The sequence below is a fragment of the Seriola dumerili genome, unplaced genomic scaffold (assembly GCF_002260705.1).
Source record: "Seriola dumerili isolate Sdu_G_001 unplaced genomic scaffold, Sdu_1.0 BDQW01000449.1, whole genome shotgun sequence".
Classification (NCBI taxonomy): domain Eukaryota; kingdom Metazoa; phylum Chordata; class Actinopteri; order Carangiformes; family Carangidae; genus Seriola; species Seriola dumerili.
Window position 1 is genome coordinate 8,367,668 of NW_019174704.1, and position 24,724 is coordinate 8,392,391.

The 24,724-nt window shown below is 38.4% G+C and overlaps 2 protein-coding genes across 3 annotated transcripts in view; one reads left to right on the plus strand and one right to left on the minus strand.

Annotated features, from left to right (window-relative positions):
- LOC111234525 (CLOCK-interacting pacemaker-like) overlaps nt 1-18,865 on the plus strand; it is a 22,684-nt gene extending 3,819 nt beyond the window's left edge. For both annotated transcript variants that reach the window (XM_022762671.1, XM_022762672.1), the window contains 3 exons: nt 12,496-12,703; nt 13,150-13,298; nt 15,121-18,865. In XM_022762671.1, coding sequence (XP_022618392.1) covers nt 12,505-12,703; nt 13,150-13,298; nt 15,121-16,389 — 1,617 coding nt within the window. In that variant the 5' untranslated portion in view covers nt 12,496-12,504 and the 3' untranslated portion in view covers nt 16,390-18,865. The remainder of the gene's footprint in view (nt 1-12,495; nt 12,704-13,149; nt 13,299-15,120) is intronic.
- Nucleotides 18,866-19,401: 536 nt separating this feature from the next.
- Nucleotides 19,402-24,622, minus strand: LOC111234510 (myosin-9-like). Its single transcript, XM_022762650.1, has one exon. It carries the CDS (start codon nt 24,481-24,483, stop codon nt 20,293-20,295), a length of 4,191 nt encoding a protein of 1,396 aa, XP_022618371.1. The 5' UTR covers nt 24,484-24,622; the 3' UTR covers nt 19,402-20,292.
- Nucleotides 24,623-24,724: the final 102 nt, after the last annotated feature.

Here is a 24,724-nt window from a genome sequence, read left to right on the forward strand (position 1 = left end):
AGAGGGAAGATTCGCGTTCTGTCAGGTTGGATGAGGACCTTAATGACACATTCAGGTCTCTCCAGAGATGTGGAATTGGGTTGAAGTCAGAGTTCTGGTGGGCCTACTCAAGGACATTCCAGAGTTGTCCTAAACCACTGCTGGTGATGTCTTGGCTGTGTGCTTAGGGTATTGTCATAATGGGTGGGAACCTTTTGGCAGATCTGAGGTCCTGAGCGCTCCTGAATCTTCTGTATTTCTCTGTTCAGCTTTCGCCTAAACCCTGTACGAGTCTCCCTGTCCATCAGTTTGATGTTGCACGACCATGCTACACCACTGGGATGGTACTGGGGGTGGGTTAGAGTATTTTGACTTATTAAAAAAAGAATGGTCGCGAAATTCCTCCTGAATGTTGGCCAGGTGTCTGATCAGGAGCTACTGGAAGCTCTTGTTTGAGGTTATTGCTGCCAAATGAGGTTTCAACCGTTATAAATCGCAAAGGTTCACCTTACTTCTTGGCACCAGCAATGGGTGAATGTTTAATGGCTGTGTTCATAAAGACACAAAAGATTTAATTGTACACATGTTATCTTTAGCTTAGGGGATACTGTGTTTGGTCCTCACATTTTTGACCTAGTGAAGATCAGATAATATTTTGAGAAGTTCCATGCAGAATACCAAGGTCATTCACAAAGAGTTTACATTCATTTTCTTGGCCACTGTAATATGACAATGCAGCTTTCCATCACAGACCCCTGTCTACTAAGTCTACTAAACTCAGTATGGTAATTGAATGGCCATTTTAGCCATCTTTCTGTCTTAGCTCACCCCCCTCTTCAGACCACAAGTGACATCAGGCAGACACTCGTGTACTGGTTGATGAAGAGTTCACAGCGCAGCACGCATACTCTCACTTCACCAGACAAGTGTAGTATCCTCTAACTGTGGGTAGAACTTCATGTCTGGGAGGCGACACTGACACAGCCTGATCCACCATGTCCAGCGATCAAGTTCTGGGTTTATGGTCTATGTGACAACTGACTTGTTGCTGTCTTGTTCTCACAAGATAATAGTTCTGGGATGGAGGATCCGGTTCCAGCAAAGCACATTTCCCCCGGTTCTCCTAATTCTGCCAGCATAAGAAGAGTGGATAGCATCTCAGATAGACAGACGGACACACCACACAACCACCACACACACAGACACGTATTTCACATAAACACTACACCACACCACACAACGTGCACGCAAAAAAAAACGACAAGAGGCATGAACAACTGATGGCCAGAACGTCATCTGTAATGAGTGTTTAGTCCTGCAGGAATCTAAGTGCTCAGCTGGTGGCCATATTTTCTGCTATAGAAACCCCTCATCCAACCACTACAGACAAAGTCTGGCCACCCTGGCTTACTTGTATCAGACTGGACTTCAGTACTTTCACATTAGTCGCAGCACAATATCAACACAATCAGGACTCTGCTGTAGCCCTCTGGTGGCCTATAAACAGCTGCTGCTGCTTTTTCCGACTGTAAACCATCGGTATTTTTAACATTGTCCTTTTTTGGTCTTATGAGAAGCCATAGTAGCTTTTTCAGATGTTTCAAAGTGTCTTCTTCAGAATTAGCTGTTTACACTGGTGATAAGACGTTATAGTGAGGGAGGAAGAAGTGTTGGCAGTTTTGTTGGTGTTTTTCTGTTTAGGTGTGGTCGATTTTTTTTTTTTGTTTTTGTTTTTTAGTGATTTTTGTTTCTTTTGTTTGTTTGTTTTTTTGTCATTTATTTTTGTTTGTTAGGGTTAGGTGAGAAATATGTGGGCACCAACCCAAAACTCTGGTGTTTTTATCCAACACTTTACCAACATGCATCAGGAAAACAGAATGAATTTATAACACATGATGATCAAAGTGTCTTCATGGAGAAGCTTTACTAAACGCGGAAACAAGAAAAGGCCGCACGAGAGAGGCTGTCCTTTTTAAAACTGTATGCAATGAACAATCACTTGTATATGATTTCACCTCAGACCTGAATCTTCATCAGTGCGACACAGAATTAATGGGAATTGGGAATATTGTTTAATGCACAAGGTGTTTGTTATTTAACTTTTTTTTTTTTCTTTGTTTTTTTTTTTTTTTTTTAAAAATTTGAACAACGTTTGAATTCATCTTGATCAGCAAAATACACACCACAGCGATGTGATTTAAGAGGCTCAGTAAGTACTCAATGATATAAGCAGACCTCATTCTATTCAGATGGCCCCATGTTCATCAATGTGCTGAAAGTTTCTGATTGGTGTCACCCTACCAAATTGTGCCTGTTATGGAAATCATATGAATACTGAAAATACTGTCAGATACTAAAGTACTGTTGATTTTTTTTGACTTGAATAATTTCTACATTTTGCCAGTTTTTAGAATTATTTAATTTCAACAATCATTCTTGTTACTTTAATGTTTCCAACAGCATATTTACATTTGAGAACTTTGGCTTTGTTTGTTTTTTTACTGAACGATAAACAGATGTTAAACACTCAAAGTAATGTATTCAACATGTCAGAGACTATCATTTTGGCATCTGTACTGAAACTTTGGTGTTAATACTTGGGCACACTATCTGATAAGAGTTTTTTTAAGTTAATTAGCCTAAGCACAAACTGATTTCGTATAACTTTCAGAGAAGTGCTAATTTGGGAATGTCACCCTTTTTGCATTCAAAGCTAATCACTCATAACCTATGATATATTTATCTTGTAGCCTTCCTGTGAAAGCCGTTTTCCTCAAATAATAATCACCATGCTAAACTTAACTTGCCTGGAGATTTTTACCAGTTTGAGTTCTCCTGGCCACTGACTATCCGTCATCTTTTTTTTTAAATACTTAGAATGGCTCCAGTGCATCCAAACTGTTGCTCTTTTTCAGACTTGGAACGTACCCACTAGATTTGATTGAACAGCTGAAAAAAAAAAAAAAAATCCAGCGAGGTGTGTATATCATGAACATGGTCCATTGTTCAGATTTTGTTTTTTGAGTTGCAATGTGTATCTTGGAAAAGGTGTCTTTTTGTTATTTTTCAGTTCTTCCCATCTGTTATTAATCAACATTAAATGGTAACCAGTTGGGGTGCACCGTTGAGAATTGCAATGCTGGGTGTTATACTTGTACATGAACCGCACGCCAACATATTGTTGGTGCTACAACTGTTTTGTGTCACTCATAATAAGGAGCTGGAGCGAAAACTTGCTCAATCTTGCGTTGGCTCACAGGCGCTTTACCGCAATATGCTTGTTTTTAAAAAATTTCGTTATTTTTATTTTGTCTTGTATTTATCTTGTAAGATTTTACTTCTAACTTGCTGTTTTCCCTCATCTTTTCCTCCACCCTGAACATACTTCACAAATGGTCTCAAATAAGGAAATTCATAATCGTTGAAAGAAATGTATGTTTTCAAGTTACACTTATTCTATTTAAACTGTTTTCATTTCTACTTGTCTATGAATGTAATTCTGAAAGACCCATGAATTCGATATTCTTTTTAACTGTCTTAAATACACTCATGGTGTCCTGATTCTTTTCATTCTCTGCTCTTTGTAGGTGCCAAGTCTGTTCCTCACTTTTTGGTGTCAATTAGTTCATACCGATACCAAACACTTGTTAGTATAAAGCATATCAAAGTAGCGGTAGGTAATAATGTTTTCTTGCGAACAGGAAAGGTTTTGTTAGTCTAGCCCTCAGCTGGGCAATTTTCCCACCTTGAACATGTTTAATTCTTCTGTCCTAACTGTAGACGGCAGAGTTACCAGCAGCCGAGATCAGCAGAGAGCAGATTTATAACTGGTTGTTGCCTTGCCACACTAGCCTTTGCCTTGCTGATGTTGTCTTCTTGCTGTTACGTGCTACTACAGCCATAGCCAAACAGATTGGCATAATAATATGCCCAGGTGTCTTTCCAAAGCTACTGTGGGCTAAATCTGAAACAGACAACTAATATTCTGTATGTACTGATAATGTATACATTGGTTTTGCAGATCATTGAACACATGTACAGCACACTGGTTTTATATTCCTCCCAGTTCCTCTGCCTCACAAATGTGTCCTTTGTTTTGGCTCATCACTGTGTATAGGTGATTTTGTACCTCTGCAATTATCTGCAGTCCCATATAAAGAAACACATCAGGCTTGATTACCTAATGTTTGAGAGCAGGAAAAGCAACTGTGTTGGATGGGTGTGGTTACATGAAAGGTGTGACAAAAAGTTTATTTAACAACTTTTTGTGGAGAATGTTGATTCCATCAGAGTGCGGTGCAGACGTGTCCAGGTGTTTCCCGCTGCATTTAGACTATAAATGGTCTCTATTCACATGAAAGGGACATTTACTGTATTTTTGTGGTTGGTTTGGAAATGTAAAAACATGCTACGTGTAGTTTCACACTCAGCGGTATGGTCTTGGATGAATGACATCAAACTGCAGTCAAAGTGGATACTTTTTATCCAAAGTGTCTGACCAGTGGATAATATAAACAGTAAATGGTCTGCTTAATGTAAATAAGAAAATATCTGGAGCAGTAAAGCAGAACTTCCTAAATATTTTTGAAGGTTTTTATTCAGTTTTGTGGCATCACCCATTAAATGGCTGCAGGTTTTTGAAGTTCCATTCTCATACACTACTTGAACAAATAAATGCTGATTTTTGCTTTGAGTGAGGTGGTTTTTCTGTAGTTTTCTTAGATACCAGCGTGTGGTTTGAGAATCCGCATCATTTGGACTTTGCTGTTTAGCAATGAAACTATCATTTTGGTATTTTGTCACTTATTGTCAAATAGGAGCTTTTCGTGCATCAAAGAGAGGAAATAATAAAGGATGGATTAGGAACAAAACATTTCTGGACAAATATCAGACGATGATGTAGCCCATGTTTAATCCATGAATGTTGAACACAAGCCATCAGTGTTCACTGCTCATCCATATTGGGATTCGTGAATTAGATTACATCCAAGCGTAAGAGTGAAATCTGATTTTTTTTTTTTTTATCTCCATGTTATGCGATATTCACATCACACGAAGCTTTCAGTTTCAAACTGTCAGCATATTACATACAGTGCCACTCTTCAGTAAAAACATGCCAAACAGGCATGTAAGCAGTCTAATAAATGTCCACAATAGACAAGCGCGGAGACTTTCCTAAGTTGAGAACTTCAGAGGATGTGCGAAGTTACATTCTACGTAACAGGCAACATTTGCGTCTCTATCTCTGCTGTTTGGTCAAGAGCGGCGGAGCTGCAGTGTGGTTGCGCTCGACACACACGGGAGCCTCATGCGGCACTCTTCAAACACCGCCCCCAGCAGGAGAACATGTGCTGTCGAGGGAGCGACATCGCCTCCACCCGCCCGTCTCACAGTGCTGCCCACACATCCACTGTCTCCTAGGTTGCGTTCAGACCCGTAGGGAATACAGGTAGAACAATGGAGGTCTCGCGACGTTCGCTGTGTCTCCTTAAAGGCACTCATCAGCTGTTCACTATGAAGACGGCGTTTTTACCAGAAAAAAAAAAAAAAAAACATGTCAGCTACGAGAAACCCCATGAAATATCATGCCGAGTAATCGATCACAAACATTTAATTACTGATTGTGTTTATCTGTCAGAAACAATTCATCGATTAGCCCTGCCTATTCGGGTGTAAATTGAATAGTCTAGGTTAAAGAATTTCTTGGGAACCATATATCAATTAGGTCCAACTGTGCTGTGGTAATATTGGCCTATTCAATTTTAGGGATACGTGAACGTTGACCTGGACTTGACATCGGTCCATAGTAGGGTTGCTCTTTTAACTAAAAATTAATTTTCTCCGGTATTGGTATTAAAGTCCGTCTTTCCTGAATGCGGCTAGTTGATAACCGGCCCCTCGCGTGCTGTCGCTCGCGATATTGCAAGCGGAACGTGTCGACCACAGACCACACCGCTCTTATTTGGTTGTAAAATCAGTTCTATACCAATAGACTGCAGTGCTCTTTAATGTAACCCGTTGCATCTGACTGGACTCCAAAATATGAATGACCATAGGTATATATACATAGAATTTTCACTTGTGACAGAGTCAGTTAGTGTGAGTGATATTTTGTATTATCGATTAACGACGTTTTGAATTAGATAAAGATTAATTCATTTTGAATTGCTGTGTCACAGTGGGTGAGGTTAGCGGCAATTTATATCAGCGGCCGCTGGTACGCAATGCTATCTTTACTGTTGCTCCTCCTATAAACTCCCTCTTAGAGAAAAAAAACTTCCGTATTGATAAACACCATTCTTGCACAGGCAGTAATTCGGTCTTTTCTGACTTGTCTTGTAAATCAAAGAGTGAAATGAGGCTCGATTTACCTCGTTTGTAGAGTGACATAGATTTCTGTCCTCCCATTTGTGTGTGTTATATATATATTATGTGTGTGGTGTGTGCTGTGTATGTGTGTGTGATGTGCGTTGCGCGCGCGGCGTTGTGGGTGTCTTTTCATGGCCACTGTAATTTGATAATAATACGGATTGTTTTTTATGCTTCTTTAATCACAATCAAGCCAAATGTGAATAGCTTTTCCTTTGGTGCACAGATGTAGGTTACATGTAATTTACTTTTAAAAAAGCTATTTTGACATCGACTACGGTTGAGTTTGGTGCTTTCTTCACTTGCTTTAAATATTTACAACAGCAATTAAAAGAACATCATACTAGCACCAAAATCAACCGCTCACGTGGGACCCTGTCAGCCATTACCATCTAAACACGTGGCCTCCGCAGAGATTTGCCAAAACCACGTCGTTACGTCACTGTCGAGCTGTTCAGCGCACTGAACACCTCATTAATATTTAGACAACGGGGCGTGGCTACGCAAATGAACATCATGGATGCTTTCAGTCACATGATCGGACTGGCTGCTTGTTTTCCAGAACCGGACGCTCCGGTAACAAACAGATTCACCGTGTATCAGTTTATTAGTTTCTAAAAGTTCAGAGGCGTTGCTTCCCTGTTGTGGAGATGCTCTGTTTTCCTTCTGGTAAAAAGTGAACCGTTTTTTCTCAACCAGGGAATAAAACACGGACAGGTGAGACAAACTGTATTGATACGCTACTTACTTTCAAATGTTTCAACTTTTAGTCCAGTGAGCTAATGTCCAACATGAGCCTGTTCCTTAGATTAACTTTAATATGTCCTGGTCAGCAGTTCTGTTGTACTGTCATCACAGCCGTAACAATGTTTGTATGTTTTAATGAAAATTGGGCAGTGAAATGGATTACAGGCAGGCTTGGTGTTTTTTTTCACTTGCTAGTGGGCAGCAAGTGTTATTACATACTAGATGTTGAGGGTGGGACTTGCTACCAATGCTTCCAGGTACCATTTATCAAGTTCTTCCTGCTGCCCTCATCCACAATGTGCATGCCCTCATGTTTGCAGGAGGCTGAGGCAAAACACATGACGAACACTGCCACTCAAAATCATTAACCTACAACCATTTATTTACATCAACTCCATCATAGATCACAGTGTTGTGTGTTTCCTATTTAAACTATGTTAATACATTTTACTGTTTACAAAAAACACACACTTTTCATATTACTGTTCCTACAGGAGCTTATAGTGTAAGTGCTACCAGGAGTTCATAAAGTAATAATAATGATATAATTAATAATATCACTATATGATGTTCATTGTATCATATTTTTTAAATAATTGTTGTTTATTTCTACAGTTAGAAAAGTAATTTTTGTAAACTCTAACCTATTGTTTCTCAACTAAGTAGCCTACAAACAGCCTCTCCTATGTGAGTATATTTACTTGATTCATGGTCCTGTAAACTATTTGTTTGGCCACAAATGAACTGTTCTTTGATAATGTCTAAGAAGTAGCAAGACAAAAACTTGACGCAGAGGTCACAGTTCTGTCAGATATGCTCATTGCACTTTTTACATTTCTTTCTAAATTTACACAGTGGATTGTTTTTCAGTAGCAGTGGATATGTGGACAACACCTGATCATAATCACATAAACTTCACAGTTAATATAGAATGAAATTTCTCAGTGAAGTCTATTGTCCACGAAGTAGGCTGATCCTAACCTGTCATTTGGGAGTGCAAGGTCCTTTTGGGAGAAGCTAAACTTTGTTTTCTGTTCACATTTGACTATAACACATCTGGAAAGTGCTATGTCATAATACAAGCATGAACATATTAAGTAGATGTATCCAGTTTGAGAGCACCTTGCATTTAATTTGCCTATTAATGAGGAAAAAAAACAATTTTACTGTTGCATTGTACTTATTGAAGTATTTTAACCATATGTGTCCATATCATTGTTCAGATTGATACTTAGTTTATCTATCATTATTATTTATTCAGTCTCATCAAGGTCAAATCTCTTGCAGGAGATCTATTCATGCATCATTGCAGTAAAGAATGGCCAGTAACACAAACAATAACACAAACATGCATACAGACACAAATAAAAATATTCACAAGTATTATTAAATATATTAGTAGAAGAATGTTGAAATCCCTCAAAGGCACAAGTGACTCTTAACTTCAGTTTGTGTTGCAGTTATTCCAGTAGGAAGGTCATTGTAACTGGAAACCAGTTGTGGTCAGGGATGCTGATGCTAGTATAGTGAACTGTATAATGGCTTTTTTCTTTTGAAAGATGGAAACAAGCTCTGTTCTGTATAAAAACTCATTTAAGTCTTGTTTATTTTTTGACCAAGATGTTCAACATGAGTAGGTAGTAATAGGGTAATCTGCTGTCTACATTATCATATTCCACTGAGAGAACGATTGTTTGGAGTAAAAACAATAAAGTTACAAATTCCTGTGAAATTCATACCTTTTAAAAGACTAAACAAAGGCTGCAGACATCGAACACAGTCTGTAATCTGGACTGATTTCAGTAGAGCTGATGGTATATCATCTTCTGTCCCTAAGGGCAAGGTACATACAACATAGAAAGCACAAATATTCAGGTGGAAATGCACAATAAATTCAAAATGCTAAAAAAATAAATACGGAAGCATATACAAACAGAGAAAATCAGGCAACAAGTATTGCATACACTGGAGCCAATTCAGCGTCCCTGGAGGTTCTCAGGGTCACTAGGTGGGTGATGGACTTGATTTGGACAAAGCAGCATACAGGTCTGCTTTTGCTTGTCCATCAGACTTATATGCCGTGCCTAAGCCTAACCTAACCTAACCTGTTAAAAAGGTTTGAGGAAATAACCATTTCAGGTGAGAAAGTAACTATTTACATTTAATGTGGTCGATTTTATTCAAATAATTCCTGTTTGAAAATTTTTCTGACATTTGTGGAGATGTGAGGACCCACCTGCCACTTGAATTGGGCATGATTTATTGTAGTCAGTTTAACAACAGCACTGCTTCTGTGGATTTTCTGAATAAACAGAGGCTAATATAATAAGTTTTGCTTTATTTATTAATATGCATTACAGATTGGATAACTGATATTTTGCTAGATTTACTGCCAGTGAGATTTCTTCCCCTGAAAAAAGTCTGTTCATGGACCTTTTGAGTAAAAATAATTTTGTCATATTATGTAAGGTGCAGCACTGAAGTGTAGGTACCAGAGCTCAGCTGAGCTAAGTCCACACTCTCTAAGGACAGGACGAATAGCAGCACTGTGCCATCAAGACGCTCAGTTCTACAGTTAGTGAGTGAGAGTGAATGATTCACGTGCAAGTGATGTGGTGTGAACAATTATTGAAATTCTCATCCTTCTCAGAGATCTGGTGATTCATAAAAACTTGACAGTGAATTCCAATAAGTCCAATTAAGTGAAAAACGATTCTCCCCATTTTTTTCTAGTTTGAAAACCATGTCTTCACTTTTACAATTGACTATCGCTAACATTCAGTTACATTGTGTAAATACTTTGTTCAAATGTACATCATTTGCCTGTTTCCTGTCAGTCTACTGCAATATTCTGTAAAATATGCAGATTTAGTTTACTCTTAAGTTGCAGTCTTCTCTTGCATCACTGGCAAACTGACCACATATCCTGCAGAGGTTGTGATATTTGTCACATAATCAGTAACCCTTTCATCAAAACTGAATTGAGCAAGAAAAATAATAAATGTAGCCGCTAGTGGCAATTATCTGGGTCCAAGCAGCTCACAAGCATTTAATTAATTGCTATTGAATTTTTTGCTGAAGCAGAACTTAAGCCAAGTGGGGTTGACTTTGATATCCCAGAGAAGGTGACTTACTGATTGTGGCCACTGGGTAAAGCACATGCCTTCATACAAGTTGAGGCAATGACATCAGCCAAACCGGGTATTTAGTCCTAAAAAAAAATTACACATCTTTCTACTGGTTTCAGAAGTATCATCAAATAATTTGGTGACTTTGAATCCAACACAGAGCAAAAAAGAAAATGTTGTGCATAGAGTAAAAATTACAACAACATTATCAATATCACTGAGGACTCACCGTTTGTCTGATCCAAACACTGTTTGAAAACACTTGATATGTACCATCTAGGGAAATGTCTGTTTCATTTTGGTAGCAATTTGAATGAAAACTTGTGGAGATATAGAAGTTAATTGATGAAAAAATATAGAGTGACGGACTTCTGAATTGACCACAGGTTACAGTGAAGCAAACTTTCATTATCAGTCAGTGGATGTGCTGGAAAAGCTAACAAGGACAAAAACAATAGGGTTCCAGCAGCATTCACTGCTTGGACCCCTAAATATAGCTGCTAGCAGCAATTAACAGGGTCTAAGCAGCTCACAAGCATTTAAATACCACATGTATGAATTGCTATTGAATTTTTTGATGGGGGACTGATGAGGGCTTCTGGGCCATGTGGGGTTTCAAACCCTTGACCTTGGGGGACAATAGGGTTCGCTGCTGCTGGGACCCCTAGTAATGATATTGAGAAATAAACCATTTTATTTGTATAGGACAAAACATACGTTACAAAGTTCAATGAAAGTAAACTAAATTAAGCAAAAATAATATAAACAATGAAATAAATATTAAAACAGAACAGGCAGAAAAGATCAAGAACAAATATAGTAGGGGCGTTGAGTGGCACAGTGGTCTAAGTAGGCGCCCCATATGTAGAGGCTACAGTCCTTGCTGCAGTCGGCCCCGGTTCGAATCGCACATTTACTGCATGTCATTCCCCCTCTCTCTGCCTCCCCATTTCCTGTCTCTCTATACTATCCTGTCCAATAAAGGCACAAAAGCCCCAAAAAATGTACTTTAAAAAAAAAAAGAACAAATATAGTAAAACATTAAAAAGACAAAAGGCGATGATAAACACAAATATCTATTTAATGTGTATAAATATATACATGCATATACTGTATACATTTGTATATTTGATTCACTGCACATACAGTATATGCTGTAATAATGACATTAAAAATAATACTTTTTATTTATGCAGAGCTTTTAAAGGCACTCATACGCTAGGGAAAAAAGCTGAGCAAAATAGGAGGGCGAAAAGCATCAGTGACAGAGCTGAGCTTTAGCTAAAAGCAACTTTAAAAAGAACTGATGAAGCCGCTTGGATAAGAGGCGAAACGTCTTCCACAGACAAATACAAGTCCAGTTGCCTTCGATTTAATTTGAGAGAGAGATAACAATGACCTGGACGAATGAGAACATTCACAGACAGTTTAAAAAGATGAGTTTGTGTGGGGATGGGGTCAGAACATTTAATGTCCATGTGGAGAGAGGGGGTGGCTCTCCATATGTTTTAGACCTTTCAGTGTTAAATTACAAAAATATTTACCTCCATACTGTAATGCTTGCCACCTCCTAATCACTTATTTTACTGTATGCCAAATTACAGACAGAGCTATCAGCAGGAGCCTCATGGACCAGCCTTTTGTGAAATAATGGGTGAAGTGTCATAGTAAATGTGCCTGAAGTTGACACCATTATCCAGTACTCAGCAGAAAGCTGACTCAGCTCAGTACAGTGGAAAACCTGCAGACAGAAGACACATTAAAGGAAAAACCTGAAAAAGAGAAATGGGACGACAATGCCCCCATCCAAAGGGCACGAGGGTTCACTGATGATGAGGATGAAAATGATATAATAATATGATTATATATTGGCCCTCACAGTCACCAGATCTCAATCCAGGTGAACACCTATGCGAGATTTTGAAGTGACGTGTTACACAGCGCTCTCCACCACCATTAATCAAAATGCCAAATGAGGGAATAACACCTTACTGAGACACTTTATGTTGCTTTTTCCTTTCATTTGTGATCTTTGTATGTTTACTAGCACTTCCACTTGGAAGCCATATTATATTATGTTATTGGGTGTTTCCAGATTAATGATTCTGTTGTGTTAATATTGCGTTATGATAATGATTCTGACGTTTTGTGCTTATGCAAAAATGCTTTGATTCAACTTGCTAAACTTGACTGCAACACTATCGAAAAAAAACCCAATAATCTACATGTCTTTAATAATCAAGTCTGTGTATCTCTTTGCTTTAATATTTAGAGATTTTGAATGCCAAAGGAACAGGGGCATTTTGGGGAGCGGGCTGCTTATAGCGCCTCAAAGAATGCCAAGGATAAGAGTAACAGCGCCACTCTGCGGGCATCCCAGGGTGGTGCCCACATGGAGCAATCAGGAATGGGTGACATGAGCAACCACATGCTGTGCTGTGACTCAGAGAAGGACTCTGAAAAAGACTCTGGGTACTCAGGTAAGTAAAGGTCCATTTGGATGTATGGATTTCTTTAAATTAAAACATGTTCACAGAAAAATGGGAATGCTTTTCTATCTTTCATGATGCAATTAATTTGGTTTTTGCAGGTTTGGGGGAGAGGGGCCTTGTTAAGAGAGGTGATCAAGAACCTGATGGTCACTCTGGCTGAGCTCCAGAGAACCTGTGTGGAAACTTCCTCTGTTACCAAGGCCCTTCTCCCCCAGTTGCTCAGTTTGGCTGGGCGGCCAGCTCTGAAAGAGTCCTGGTTGCTCCAAATTTCTTCCATTTAAGAATTATGGAGGCCACTGTGCTCTTTGGAACCTTCAATGCCGCAGATATTTTGTGTAGCCTTCACCAGCAAAGGGTTTGAATACTTATGTCATTGTAATATTTCAGTTTTTACTTTCTTTTGTGGTTCATTTTTGTGTTTGTTGTTGATGTAGACGACCAGCGCAGCAGTGTGAGTGAGACTCACAGGGAGAGCAGCAAAAGCTTGAACAACAACAATAGTGTGAATTCTGCAGGCCACAACATGCCTCCTTATGAGGAGCTCACCCCCATTTACGTCATCAAAAACCTGGTAGTCAAGCCGGTGAGATATTCAGTTACACACACAACTTGCTTTTTTAGACATTCTGCTTTGTTGTCTCATACACTGTGAGACTAAAGAGACTGAAGTGCAGTTGATCAAGGACTGAGTAACTGATTTAAAACACATTCAGTCAGCAGTCAGTACATGATTATTAAACTGTTTCTTAATAGTGTCCTTTGTTAGTTGTTGACACATCACAAACATAAATTAATTTTTCAACTGACTGATTAGCATTGCAATATAATTTTAAAAACTAAAATGAACTCGACATAACTACTGTATAATAGCAGGCCAAATTATATTACAAAACATTTGTTTAATAACTACTTACTACAGCTAACAAACAACCACTGGGTAAGGACACAAAGACCTGTACAATATATTGTAGTTTAGGGCTGTTACAGTTATTTCCATTGTTGATTAATTTAGCAATTATTTTGTAATTTGTTTAATCTTAGTTTTAATTCATTATTTGGTCTATTAGATGTCAGAAAAGGTGAAATATGTCCATCACAGTTTCTGGGAGTCCAAGGTCACATGTTCATGTCAAGTCAAGTCAAGTAACCATTTATTTGTATAGCGCCAATACAATGATAGTAATATTAATAATAGTGATAGTAGTGGCAGTAACAGCAAAAGTAATGTAATGGTAACTGTAATGCTCCTACTAATAAAAGTAATAATGAAAGCTAATAACAGTGATAATAATTATTATTAATTATAGTAAAATTCAGCAGCAGGTGTTAAACAGGATCATGGGAGCAGTAGGTGGTTTGCAGTTGCAGATCCAGACTACAGCTCTGGAGGTGGGAGGACCTGCATAGAGTAACAGGAAAGGGGGGGGCGGGTAGGAAGGAGACAGAGAAGAAGAAGGGAGAGAGTGAGGCACACAGCCTTAGCGCTCATGTCTTGTTTGGTCTGAGCAACAGTTCAAAACCTAAAGATATTCAGTTTACTGTGATATAAAGGCAGCAGATTTTCATATTGAAGACACTGGAAGGAGTATTGGTATATATATACATATATATACATATATATTGGTATTTCTTCCTGAAAGTACAGAGCTTTTTCACTGAAAACAGCTGTCTGTTGCTGCTGTAAACCAAAACAATGAGCTGAAAAACACTAAAAAGCTGGATGTGTGATAATACTCTGTGAGGTACACTTTTCACATTACACCATACATTACTACATCCATTACTAGATAGTCATTTGATCCATTTTTAATATAAAGATATCCATTATAACTGCTTTAAATATCTTTTGAGACTGTACTGGAGAGGTGGTGATTTATTTCTCTATTTTATACAGGTGCAATTGTGTTAGTGCATCCCCAGTATATTTGGAAAGCATATCAATAGTACAATGATGACATTATAGTTAATAGTTGGGGCAAATCAAAGTAATTTATTAGAATGATAACTGAAATTAAAATTTATCATGGGACTTTTTTGCCCCAAGTTGAACCAGGTTATGAAAGATGTAGGCATAAACAAAACAACAGCAATCTTAAAATAAATAAATAAATAAATAAACTTTTAACAATTGGTATAATTGTTGGAGCACTTTCTGTGAGACTTGATTTGGGGTAACATGGTACAAGAATTGTTAAGTATTTGTAAATGTTTAACTGCTATGTTCTGTCAATATTTTTGTGAATTGTTTGCTATATTGGTTCAGGTCTTGTTGCCTCAGTTATTTTATGTCTTGCTACTTATCTCTTTATGACTTTAACTTCCTCCACATCCTCTGCTCTCTCCTTTACTCTGGTCTCTATTTGCTGCTTACATATAACCCTGTTTACAACCTCCTGGCGGTACAGTCTAGACCAGAAGAACTTCTGCATGGGCACCTGGCGTGGGGCAGGGGTTGGCACACCCTTTCCAATGCCAAAGCACCCACCCAGCTCTTACTGATCCAACAGCCAGTAATACCTGCTCCCTCCGACACTACCCCAACTCCTTCATCCAGTCAAGCTGCACCTCCAGGTCATGTTAAGACAGGAGGCAGCCGCAGCAACCAGAACCACAGTAGCAAGAACTCATACCTGCCCATCCTGAATTCTTACCCTCGTATTGCCCCCCACCCCAGGAAGGAGAGCCATGAGGGCAAGGCCACCACATGGATGGAGGGGGTTAAGGAGAGTGGCAGTGAAGGCCAGAGTCGGAGCAAGAGAGTTTGCATTGAGGAACAGAAGAGGGAGGCTGTATCTACCACCAGCCACCTCCTGAAGCTGCAGCAGCATCAAAAAGAGGGTAGAGTCCATTCGTCTTCCCAGTATAAAGGCAGAGGAGAGCACAGCTCCTTTCCCATCCTATCTCACTCTCCACTACCCAGCCATGCAGCCTCCACCACCCAACACAAGTCCTACCACTGCCAACCGAACTCGGGCTCCGACAACGTGGGCTCACCTTCCATCTCCAGCTCCCAGACACCCTCACCGCCTTTTTTCTCTGACTCCCCCTCATCATCCTCTCCTCCCTCTTCATCTCCCTCTTCATCCACGGCTCACAGCCCATGTCGCCTGGCTCCAGACAGCTCGTCCACACGCCAACGCCGTTTCCTCAATACAGCCGAGATCCTGAACCAGTCGGGCCTGCTGGCCATCACGCTACGAACCAAGGAGCTGCTGAAGCAGAATGTCGCCACAGAGAGAGAAATTACCCAACTCCGTCAGCACACCCATCTCCTGTGCCAGGTAGCCCAGGCCAGCCAGAGCAGGTGTAACAATGGCTCAGATAGTCTCGACAAACTCCTCCAATCCATGACCGAGTCAGCCTCTTACCCCAACTTAGACTTAAATCAACTGAAAGCACTCAGCAGCTGCCATCAACAGAGGAAAACTAGAACTGAGGAAGACAAAGAGAAAGGTAACAACAAAAGAACCACAAAGACACACAATGACCTACTGCAGGTGGTGTCTTTACACACAATAGATGATGGAACATCACCACCCTCGCCACTGTTTGCCCCCTCACCAGACACAGGAGAAACACACCATGGTGACAATCCTCTAGACGCTGTCTCTGTTTCTTCTCCCAGGTCTGTTCCTGAACAGGGACGCAAACAAGAAGTCATGGCAAGAACTTAAGTGATCTCACTATGTTGCCAGAGAGCTCGACGCATAATAACTATCTCCTCTAGCTTCCTGTGGAAGAGGACATCGATCTGTAATGACTGCCAGGGAAATCTGGACTTAGCAATACAGGAGAGCATGGCTTTTTGAGCAATTTAACATGTATGTGAAAAATGAATAGAACTGGTTGAAAGTTTAGAATGATGGTTTTATGATTTAGATCTACACACATGATTTAAACTTGTGTATGACTGATATATTTTTTGCTGATGAGAGGTGCCCATTTTTCAAACATATTTTTTATTCATTCAGGTGGTGACATACACAGTCAGTGATGGATGTCCTACATGTGACAAGAACCAGTGAGACAACTGAAACATGTCTACAGAGAAATAGAAATCATGAGTCATGTTCTGTTATTATCATCACTCAGGGCTGTTGAGGAGATTTCCAGCATTTATAAGCTGGTAACAGTCTTTTGCTTTAATATTTTGCGTTTAAGATGTTGACAGAAGAAAATACCACTAGTTATTAGAGTGTTTTATGATTTCTTTGGCTCAGTTTTCACCAAATAATTTCAGTGTGCAAGTCTTTTAATGCAAAGAGGAAAACTCTCTGAATTCTTCCCTTTAAATACAAAATGCTGTCCTTACATACAGAGTGAACAGTCCATCACATGCCCAGTCCTGAGAACACCTCCTATCAGTTTCAGAGAAGAGATTACTGAATCATCCTTACGCTGTATCATATCAAATACTGACTTCCACATAGCACATTTTTTGTTTCTCATCACTTTTTGTATAATCTTAACCAAATTATCACTGTTTTGATGAAAATTTGTTATTATTCGACAGAATATTTTGATAATCACCATTTTATTTATAAAATCAACAATGATTCAAATTCAGTAATAAACATAATTTGTACAGATGCTCAGATAAACTGATGTGAAAGTGTGTAGTGTGTCATGTCATACCATATCATTTCATATGCCATCAGAGTTTTGCAAATTGTTGTGAATTTTGTGCCAAAGCAAATGTAAAATATTGTAATTAAAGTATATGTGGCAGTTCAGGTGAGATAACACAGTACCTGCTGTATTCACAATCCAAATTTGATTAGCTGACTTTGCAAAATTGAAAAAATATGACTGTTTTCATGCTATTTTTGACTGGGGAATTTTTAGTTTTTGTTACAAACAGATGTGTTCTGTTTTAATGTTGGTGCATGTTACATCATGTATGTCCACAGTCTAAGTGCACAGACAGTGTTATCCATTAGACCTCCAGTTGTGACTTTTTGAGATTTGGCTCAACTGTGAACCCTGTAACACCATAGACAGCAGTTTTTGTCTGTTTCACACCTGAATGGCTGACAGATCCGGGGATGTGTCTGCAGATCATGGTCTGGTACAAGCATGTCAAATTGATCATCTATACTTGCCCATGATCACTTGGGACATCCAGTCAGACATCCTGTCGGACTGACATTTTTACAGAGTTGTTGTATGGTCTTGCTCGGTAATGCATTATTGTGGATTATTTGCATTTTTTTCCTCAGTCATTTTTGAATGAGGAGTGCGTGCGTGTGTGTGTGTGCGTGTGTGCGTGCATGCGAGCGTGTAGAGGTCTGTAATGTATTAGCTTGTAGATATTAACACAAATTTAATTATAGATTTATTTAATTATATCTAGATTGATTGTAGATGTGGGACATTGATCTTCATTACTGTCTAATAAATCATAATCAGGGGTATGGCAAAAGAAATGGGCTCTTCACACGTTCTCAGATACAAACTTAAACAATAAATCTGCTCTGACTCATGAAGACATCTATTGAGATTGTGTCTTTCATCCTTTTGTTGTTAACTTTGGCATGAGACTTTCACATTTTCTCCTTGTGAGCCAGATGAAAGGGGCTTTCAGGAGACATCAGATGTCTTCAGCAGAAGTATTGATTGATGCCTTGATGCGTAGAGATAAGCAATGGACAATTACAACTACACACAATAATAAATGATGGAAAACATTGTTAACATTGTTATTGTTATTATTTGTCTTTGGCGATGGCAAGATCCGTCAACATTCACAAAAGGCAGGGCTTAGCTAATATTGGCCATAACTCATTAACCATTGGTCCGATCACCATAAAACTTGGTCCATATCTTCGGGCCGTGACAGGGACAGGGAGTAAGCCTACCAAAGCATTTTGATCCTGCCCTCTAGGGGGTGCCAGAAAATACAAAAAATACGTACCTCAGAATCTGGTGAACAGATTTTCATGAAAATTGGTACACGTATTGTGGAGGCGGGTATTAAAGAAAATCTGAAGTGCCATATTGATTGATGAAAGGCCTATTCATCAATATGTGCCATCTTAAGCCTTTGCTCAATTTGCAGAGAGCTGGAACAAGCCAGACACACGAAAATGGGTATCATAATGGATTGAACTGGAAATTCAAGATGGCCTCTCTATCTCAGCCCTCCTGGAAGCCTGGTCACTTTTAGGCACCCAACCTGATTTTTGTTTGGTTGTATGTTGTGTTTGGTTAAGGCCTCAGTTCCTGTACATGTAGTTTAAGTTGGCTCCATTTTCCTAGCACCCAACATCTACACCACACCACTGACTTCACATTTTTTAGTTTGTTTAGGTTGAATTGAGTTATCCTTAATAAATCTGGTTTCTTTAAATGGTCGATGTGTGGACCTCCCTTCTTGGTTATGCTCCTAAATGAGCCGGGCATAACAGGTGAAAACAGTAAAACATTTTCCTATTTTGACATTTATGAAAAAGACACACCTACAAGGTCCTACAACATCTTTTTTGTTTGAACTATGTGAACAAGTTGATTAATTAAAAGTTTAGGAAACAGGATATAACAAGTACAATAGTAGCACATATCAGTAGACTAATTGTCTAGTCTAAATTAAGTTATATTTAGGTGTGCCACCATTAAGTTATATTTATGTAAATAACAGGTAGCTTGTGATAGAAATAAATAAATACACTGACAGATAAATGTTGTAATAATGTGGATAATTTTATTTGACAAAGGAGAGTTTGTTCAAATAATTAAATGATTTAACATAAATGATTTGTGTATTTAGATTTAACCATAAAAGCAGAGCTATCCCTCTCCAGAACCTTTCAACATTTAGGTTCATTAGGCTCATTTAGCTGTCTTATGGCTCAACTTTTTTTTTTACTTATTTATTTTTTACCTGAATTCAATATTGTGTTTAGATTTCTTAAATAACTTCACCACAGCAAGGTACAACTGAATATTGAAAAGAAGAGAAGAAAGACAAAGAAGAAGAAAAACAAACCAACACAATAACAACAACAAAAAGGGAAAGAAATCCATTTAACAGCATCAAGATTTTCTGTAATCGAGAGTGGATTTCTTAGTTTGACACATTATGATAATATTCCACAGCACTCACTCTTAAAATGGTTCAAATACACTATTAAACCTTAATTTCATAATCAAGAATTTTTTTTTTTACATATGCAAACAAAGGGAGTAAAGGTAAAATAATTGTGACACACACAAACCTCACACATTTTGTATCTACTCTGATCTGCAGAAATACCTTGGCATTTAGAGTTACTTTACATTTTATTAGTATTAATGATTATTTTAAAAAGTGTCAAAAGAGTAGTTTGATATCACTTGAGCAATTCTTTTAAATTCGGAAACCTGACAATGTTCAGTGTTTCAGGTGTCTGCCAAAACAGAACTATTTCCTGAGACTGCGATACATACTAATGAAAAAATCCAAATCAAATGTTCAGATGTTATCTTTGCATTACAAGTGCTTACGTATAATACCTATTTGAGAAAAGTAGAAATGCTGTACTTTAAATTGATGCCAGAATCATCCAAATAGATATATTACAGAGACGTAGACCTGTCTCTTATTTCTCCTCTGGACACACTTGCTTGCAGCAGGCACAACAAGGGCGGCAACAACGACAGCAGTAATGCCAGAACTGACAGAGTAGCCCACTGGATGTCTCAGAAGATGTTTTAGTATCTTCTATCCTCATCTGCTCTTGATGTGTTTTGGTAGACACTTGTTGAATTGCCTGCACTGCTTCATTTTCTGTGGTTATATCCAACTGGAATGTCTGATTAGCTTTGTTGCTAGTTGTCGTCCTAAAAAGTTTTTTACGTTCTTTGATACGGAGTTTCTCAATCTCACTGAGCATCTGAACCTTAACTTGATGGAGCTCGGCATATTTTTCATCAAGTCTTTTGTGGTCTCTCTCCCACTCACATTTACATGTGTTCTTAGTAAGTACCTGTTCCAATGTTGTCTTCTCCAATGGTTCTTTTTCTTTCTTTGACCATGCTCTCTTCAAAAACTGATTGATCACCTTTACTCTTTTCTCCAGATTTTTTCTCATTTCATGACCACTGCACTTCATCTGATCAATCTCCTTCCGATTCATTTTAGTGTCCCACCAGATCTTTTGCAAACGATCTCTTTTTGACATTTTCTCATCTGTGAAATGATCTTGCTCTGTCGCCACCTTGGACAGTGTTACAAGCTTCTGTTTCAGTTCATTTTCCAGTTCTCCTTCTGCTACCATCAGCAGGCTATCCCTCTGGGTTTTCAAGTTTTTACCTTTTCTTTCACGATCACCTTTATCTTCTTTTAACTTCCACTGATGCTCTAAATCTTCAGTCTGGTTCGCAACATCTGACTGCAGGACATCCCTCTCACATTCAAACTCTTTATGTTTAGTCAGATCCTGTTTCTTGACAGAATGCTGTTGCAGGCATTTTTTCTCTACAACTTCAGTTTGTACTGCCTTGTCAAAAGTAATTGTTACCATGTATTTCTTCTCTCCTTGTATCAGGTCATGATAACCAGTGATTATATTTTTCAGTTCATCAAGTTCAGCACATTTGTCTTCCAATATTGAATTCAATCCAAGTAGAGCTCCACTTGTGCGCTTTAAGCTATCCATATTCTTTCTACAGTCTTCATGTGTACTTTGATTCACCTGTTTGAGTTTTGCTCTCAGACTACCCATAGAGTTCATAACACTGGTGAGCCAATCTTCTCTGATTGTTGGTTCAGACTGTTCTCCTTTCATTCGATTCTTTACATTTAAAAACATGTCCCTCTCTCTTTCTGTAGTTGACTTCATTTCATACAGTTGTTCTTTTTGTTGGTTCATGTCATCAAGGAGACAATAAATGTTTTGTTTCTGCTTCTGTACCTCAGTCTTTGTGACTTCCAATTTTTCTTTTTCATATTTTTTATCTTGTTTATCTTGTTCTAATGAGTAAGTTTGTTTCTGGTTATCAGACCTCATCTGCTCCAAGTCTGTTTTTTCTTTGTTTATCATCTCATTCATTCCGTCGAGAGCTTCTCTTTCTTCCTTCAGCCCTGCCTTCAGTTTGTCAAGATGTTGTTTTTCAGTCGTAAACTTTTGCTTCCATGGATTTTCAGTTTCCTCTTTCTGTATGGCTAGGCCTGAAAATATCAGACCTTCCTTTTTTCTCTCTAAAAGCTCAGAGTAACGAGCCATGTTTTCTTTCTGTCCATCAAGTTCTGATAACTTTTCTTCAATTGAAGTGTACACTATTAGCATATCTTCACTGGATTGTTGTAAACTTTGCATTTTTTGTTTGATGTCATCACTCAGTCTTTCATTCAGATGCTGAAGTTTTACTTGTGCACTTTCTATGACTTTCATTTTATTCATGACATGATGTTCTCTCATTATCATCTCAGACCTTTCCCTTTCCAGTTTGTCCTTTACATTCAAAATCATTTGTCTGTCTTTGTCAATGTCAATCCTCATTTGACTGAGAACTTCTCTCTCTCCACTCATGGTGTTCATGTTTGCTCCAACTTCTTCCTTTATCTTGTTGAGATTCTTCCTTAGAAGTTCCAGTTCTTTCCTTTCTGCCAGTACGCTCCTCTCACTGCTTTCCAGTTGTAGTTTTAGTCTTTTGATGGCGTCATCCTGTACTTCCTGTTCTTCTTGTTTAATAGTAATCTTGGTAATGGTATTTTCAAATTTGTTTTGTTGTCTCTGAACCTGAAGGGTCAGATCTTTAATGTTGATTTTCTCTCTGTTAATCTCATCTAACAGTCTCTCCGCCTGTTCGTTCTTCTTTTGTAGCCTAGTCTTTGTGACTTCCAACTTTTCTTTTTCGTCCTTTATATCTCGTTTATCTTGTTCTAATTTCTCCGTTTGTTTCAGTATATCAGACCTCATCTGCTCCAAGTTTGCTTTTTCTTTGTTTATTGTATCACTCACTCTGTCCAGATCTTCTCTTTCTTCCTTCAGCCCTGCCTTCAATTTGTCAAGGTTTTGTTTTTCAGTCGTAAACTTTTGCTTCCAAAGATCTTCAATGTCCTCTTTCTGTATGACTAAGCCTGACAATATACTTATCAGACCTTCCTTTTCTCTGTGTAACAGTTCAGTGTAACAAGCCATATTTTCTTCTTGTCCATCAAGTTCTGACAACTTTTCTTCAATTGAAGTGTACGCTATTAGCATATCTTCACTGGTTTGTTGTAAACTTTGCATTTTTTGTTTGATGTCATCACTCATTCTTTCATTCAGATGCTGAAGTTTTACTTGTGCACTTTCTATGACTTTCATTTTATTCATGACATGATGTTCTCTCGTTGTCATCTCAGACCTTTCCCTTTCCAGTTTGTCCATTTCATTCGAAATCATTTGTCTGTCTTTGTCAATGTCAATCCTCATTTGACTGAGCACTTCCCTCTCTCCACTCATGCTGTTCATGGTTGCTTCAACTTCTTCCTTCATCTTGTTGAGATTTTTCCTTAAACGTTCCACTTCTTTTCTTTCTGCCAGTACGTTCATCTCACTGCTTTCCAGTTGTTGTTTCACTTTTCTGATGGTGTCATCCTGTACTTCTTGTTCTTCTTTTTTTACATTAATCTTGGTAATGGTATTTTCAAGTTTGTTTTGTTGTCTCTGAACCTGAAGGGTCAGATCTTTAATGTTGATTTTCTCTCTGTTAATCTCATCTAACAGTCTCTCCGCCTGTTCGTTCTTCTTTTGTAGCCTAGTCTTTGTGACTTCCAACTTTTCTTTTTCGTCCTTTATATCTCGTTTATCTTGTTCTAATTTCTCCGTTTGTTTCAGTATATCAGACCTCATCTGCTCCAAGTTAGCTTTTTCTTTGTTTATTGTATCACTCACTCTGTCCAGATCTTCTCTTTCTTCCTTCAGCCCTGCCTTCAATTTGTCAAGGTTTTGTTTTTCAGTCGTAAACTTTTGCTTCCAAAGATCTTCAATGTCCTCTTTCTGTATGACTAAGCCTGACAATATACTTATCAGACCTTCCTTTTCTCTGTGTAACAGTTCAGTGTAACAAGCCATATTTTCTTCTTGTCCATCAAGTTCTGACAACTTTTCTTCAATTGAAGTGTACGCTATTAGCATATCTTCACTGGTTTGTTGTAAACTTTGCATTTTTTGTTTGATGTCATCACTCATTCTTTCATTCAGATGCTGAAGTTTTACTTGTGCACTTTCTATGACTTTCATTTTATTCATGACATGATGTTCTCTCGTTGTCATCTCAGACCTTTCCCTTTCCAGTTTGTCCATTTCATTCGAAATCATTTGTCTGTCTTTGTCAATGTCAATCCTCATTTGACTGAGCACTTCCCTCTCTCCACTCATGCTGTTCATGGTTGCTTCAACTTCTTCCTTCATCTTGTTGAGATTTTTCCTTAAACGTTCCACTTCTTTTCTTTCTGCCAGTACGTTCATCTCACTGCTTTCCAGTTGTTGTTTCACTTGTCTGATGGTGTCATCCTGTACTTCTTGTTCTTCTTTTTTTACATTAATCTTGGTAATGGTATTTTCAAGTTTGTTTTGTTGTCTCTGAACCTGAAGGGTCAGATCTTTAATGTTGATTTTCTCTCTGTTAATCTCATCTAACAGTCTCTCCGCCTGTTCGTTCTTCTTTTGTAGCCTAGTCTTTGTGACTTCCAACTTTTCTTTTTCGTCCTTTATATCTCGTTTATCTTGTTCTAATTGCTCGGTTTGGTTCAGGATATCAGACCTCATCTGCTCCAAGTTTGCTTTTTCTTTGTTCATCATATTATTCACTCTGTCCAGATCTTCTCTTTCTTCCTTCAGCCCTGCCTTCAATTTGTCAAGGTTTTGTTGTTCAGTCGTAAACTTTTGCTTCCATAGATTTTCAGTTTCCTCTTTCTGTACGACTAGGTCTGACAATATATTTATCNCTCTTCCTTCAGCCCTGCCTTCAATTTGTCAAGATGTTGTTTTTCAGCTGTAAATGTTTGCTTCCATAGATTTTCAGTTTCCTCTTTCTGTACGA

Excerpts from the sequence above, each read along its gene's own strand:
- LOC111234510 (XM_022762650.1), bottom strand. The coding sequence starts at position 24,483 with ATGATGAACAAAGAAAAAGCAAACTTGGAGCAGATGAGGTCTGATATC.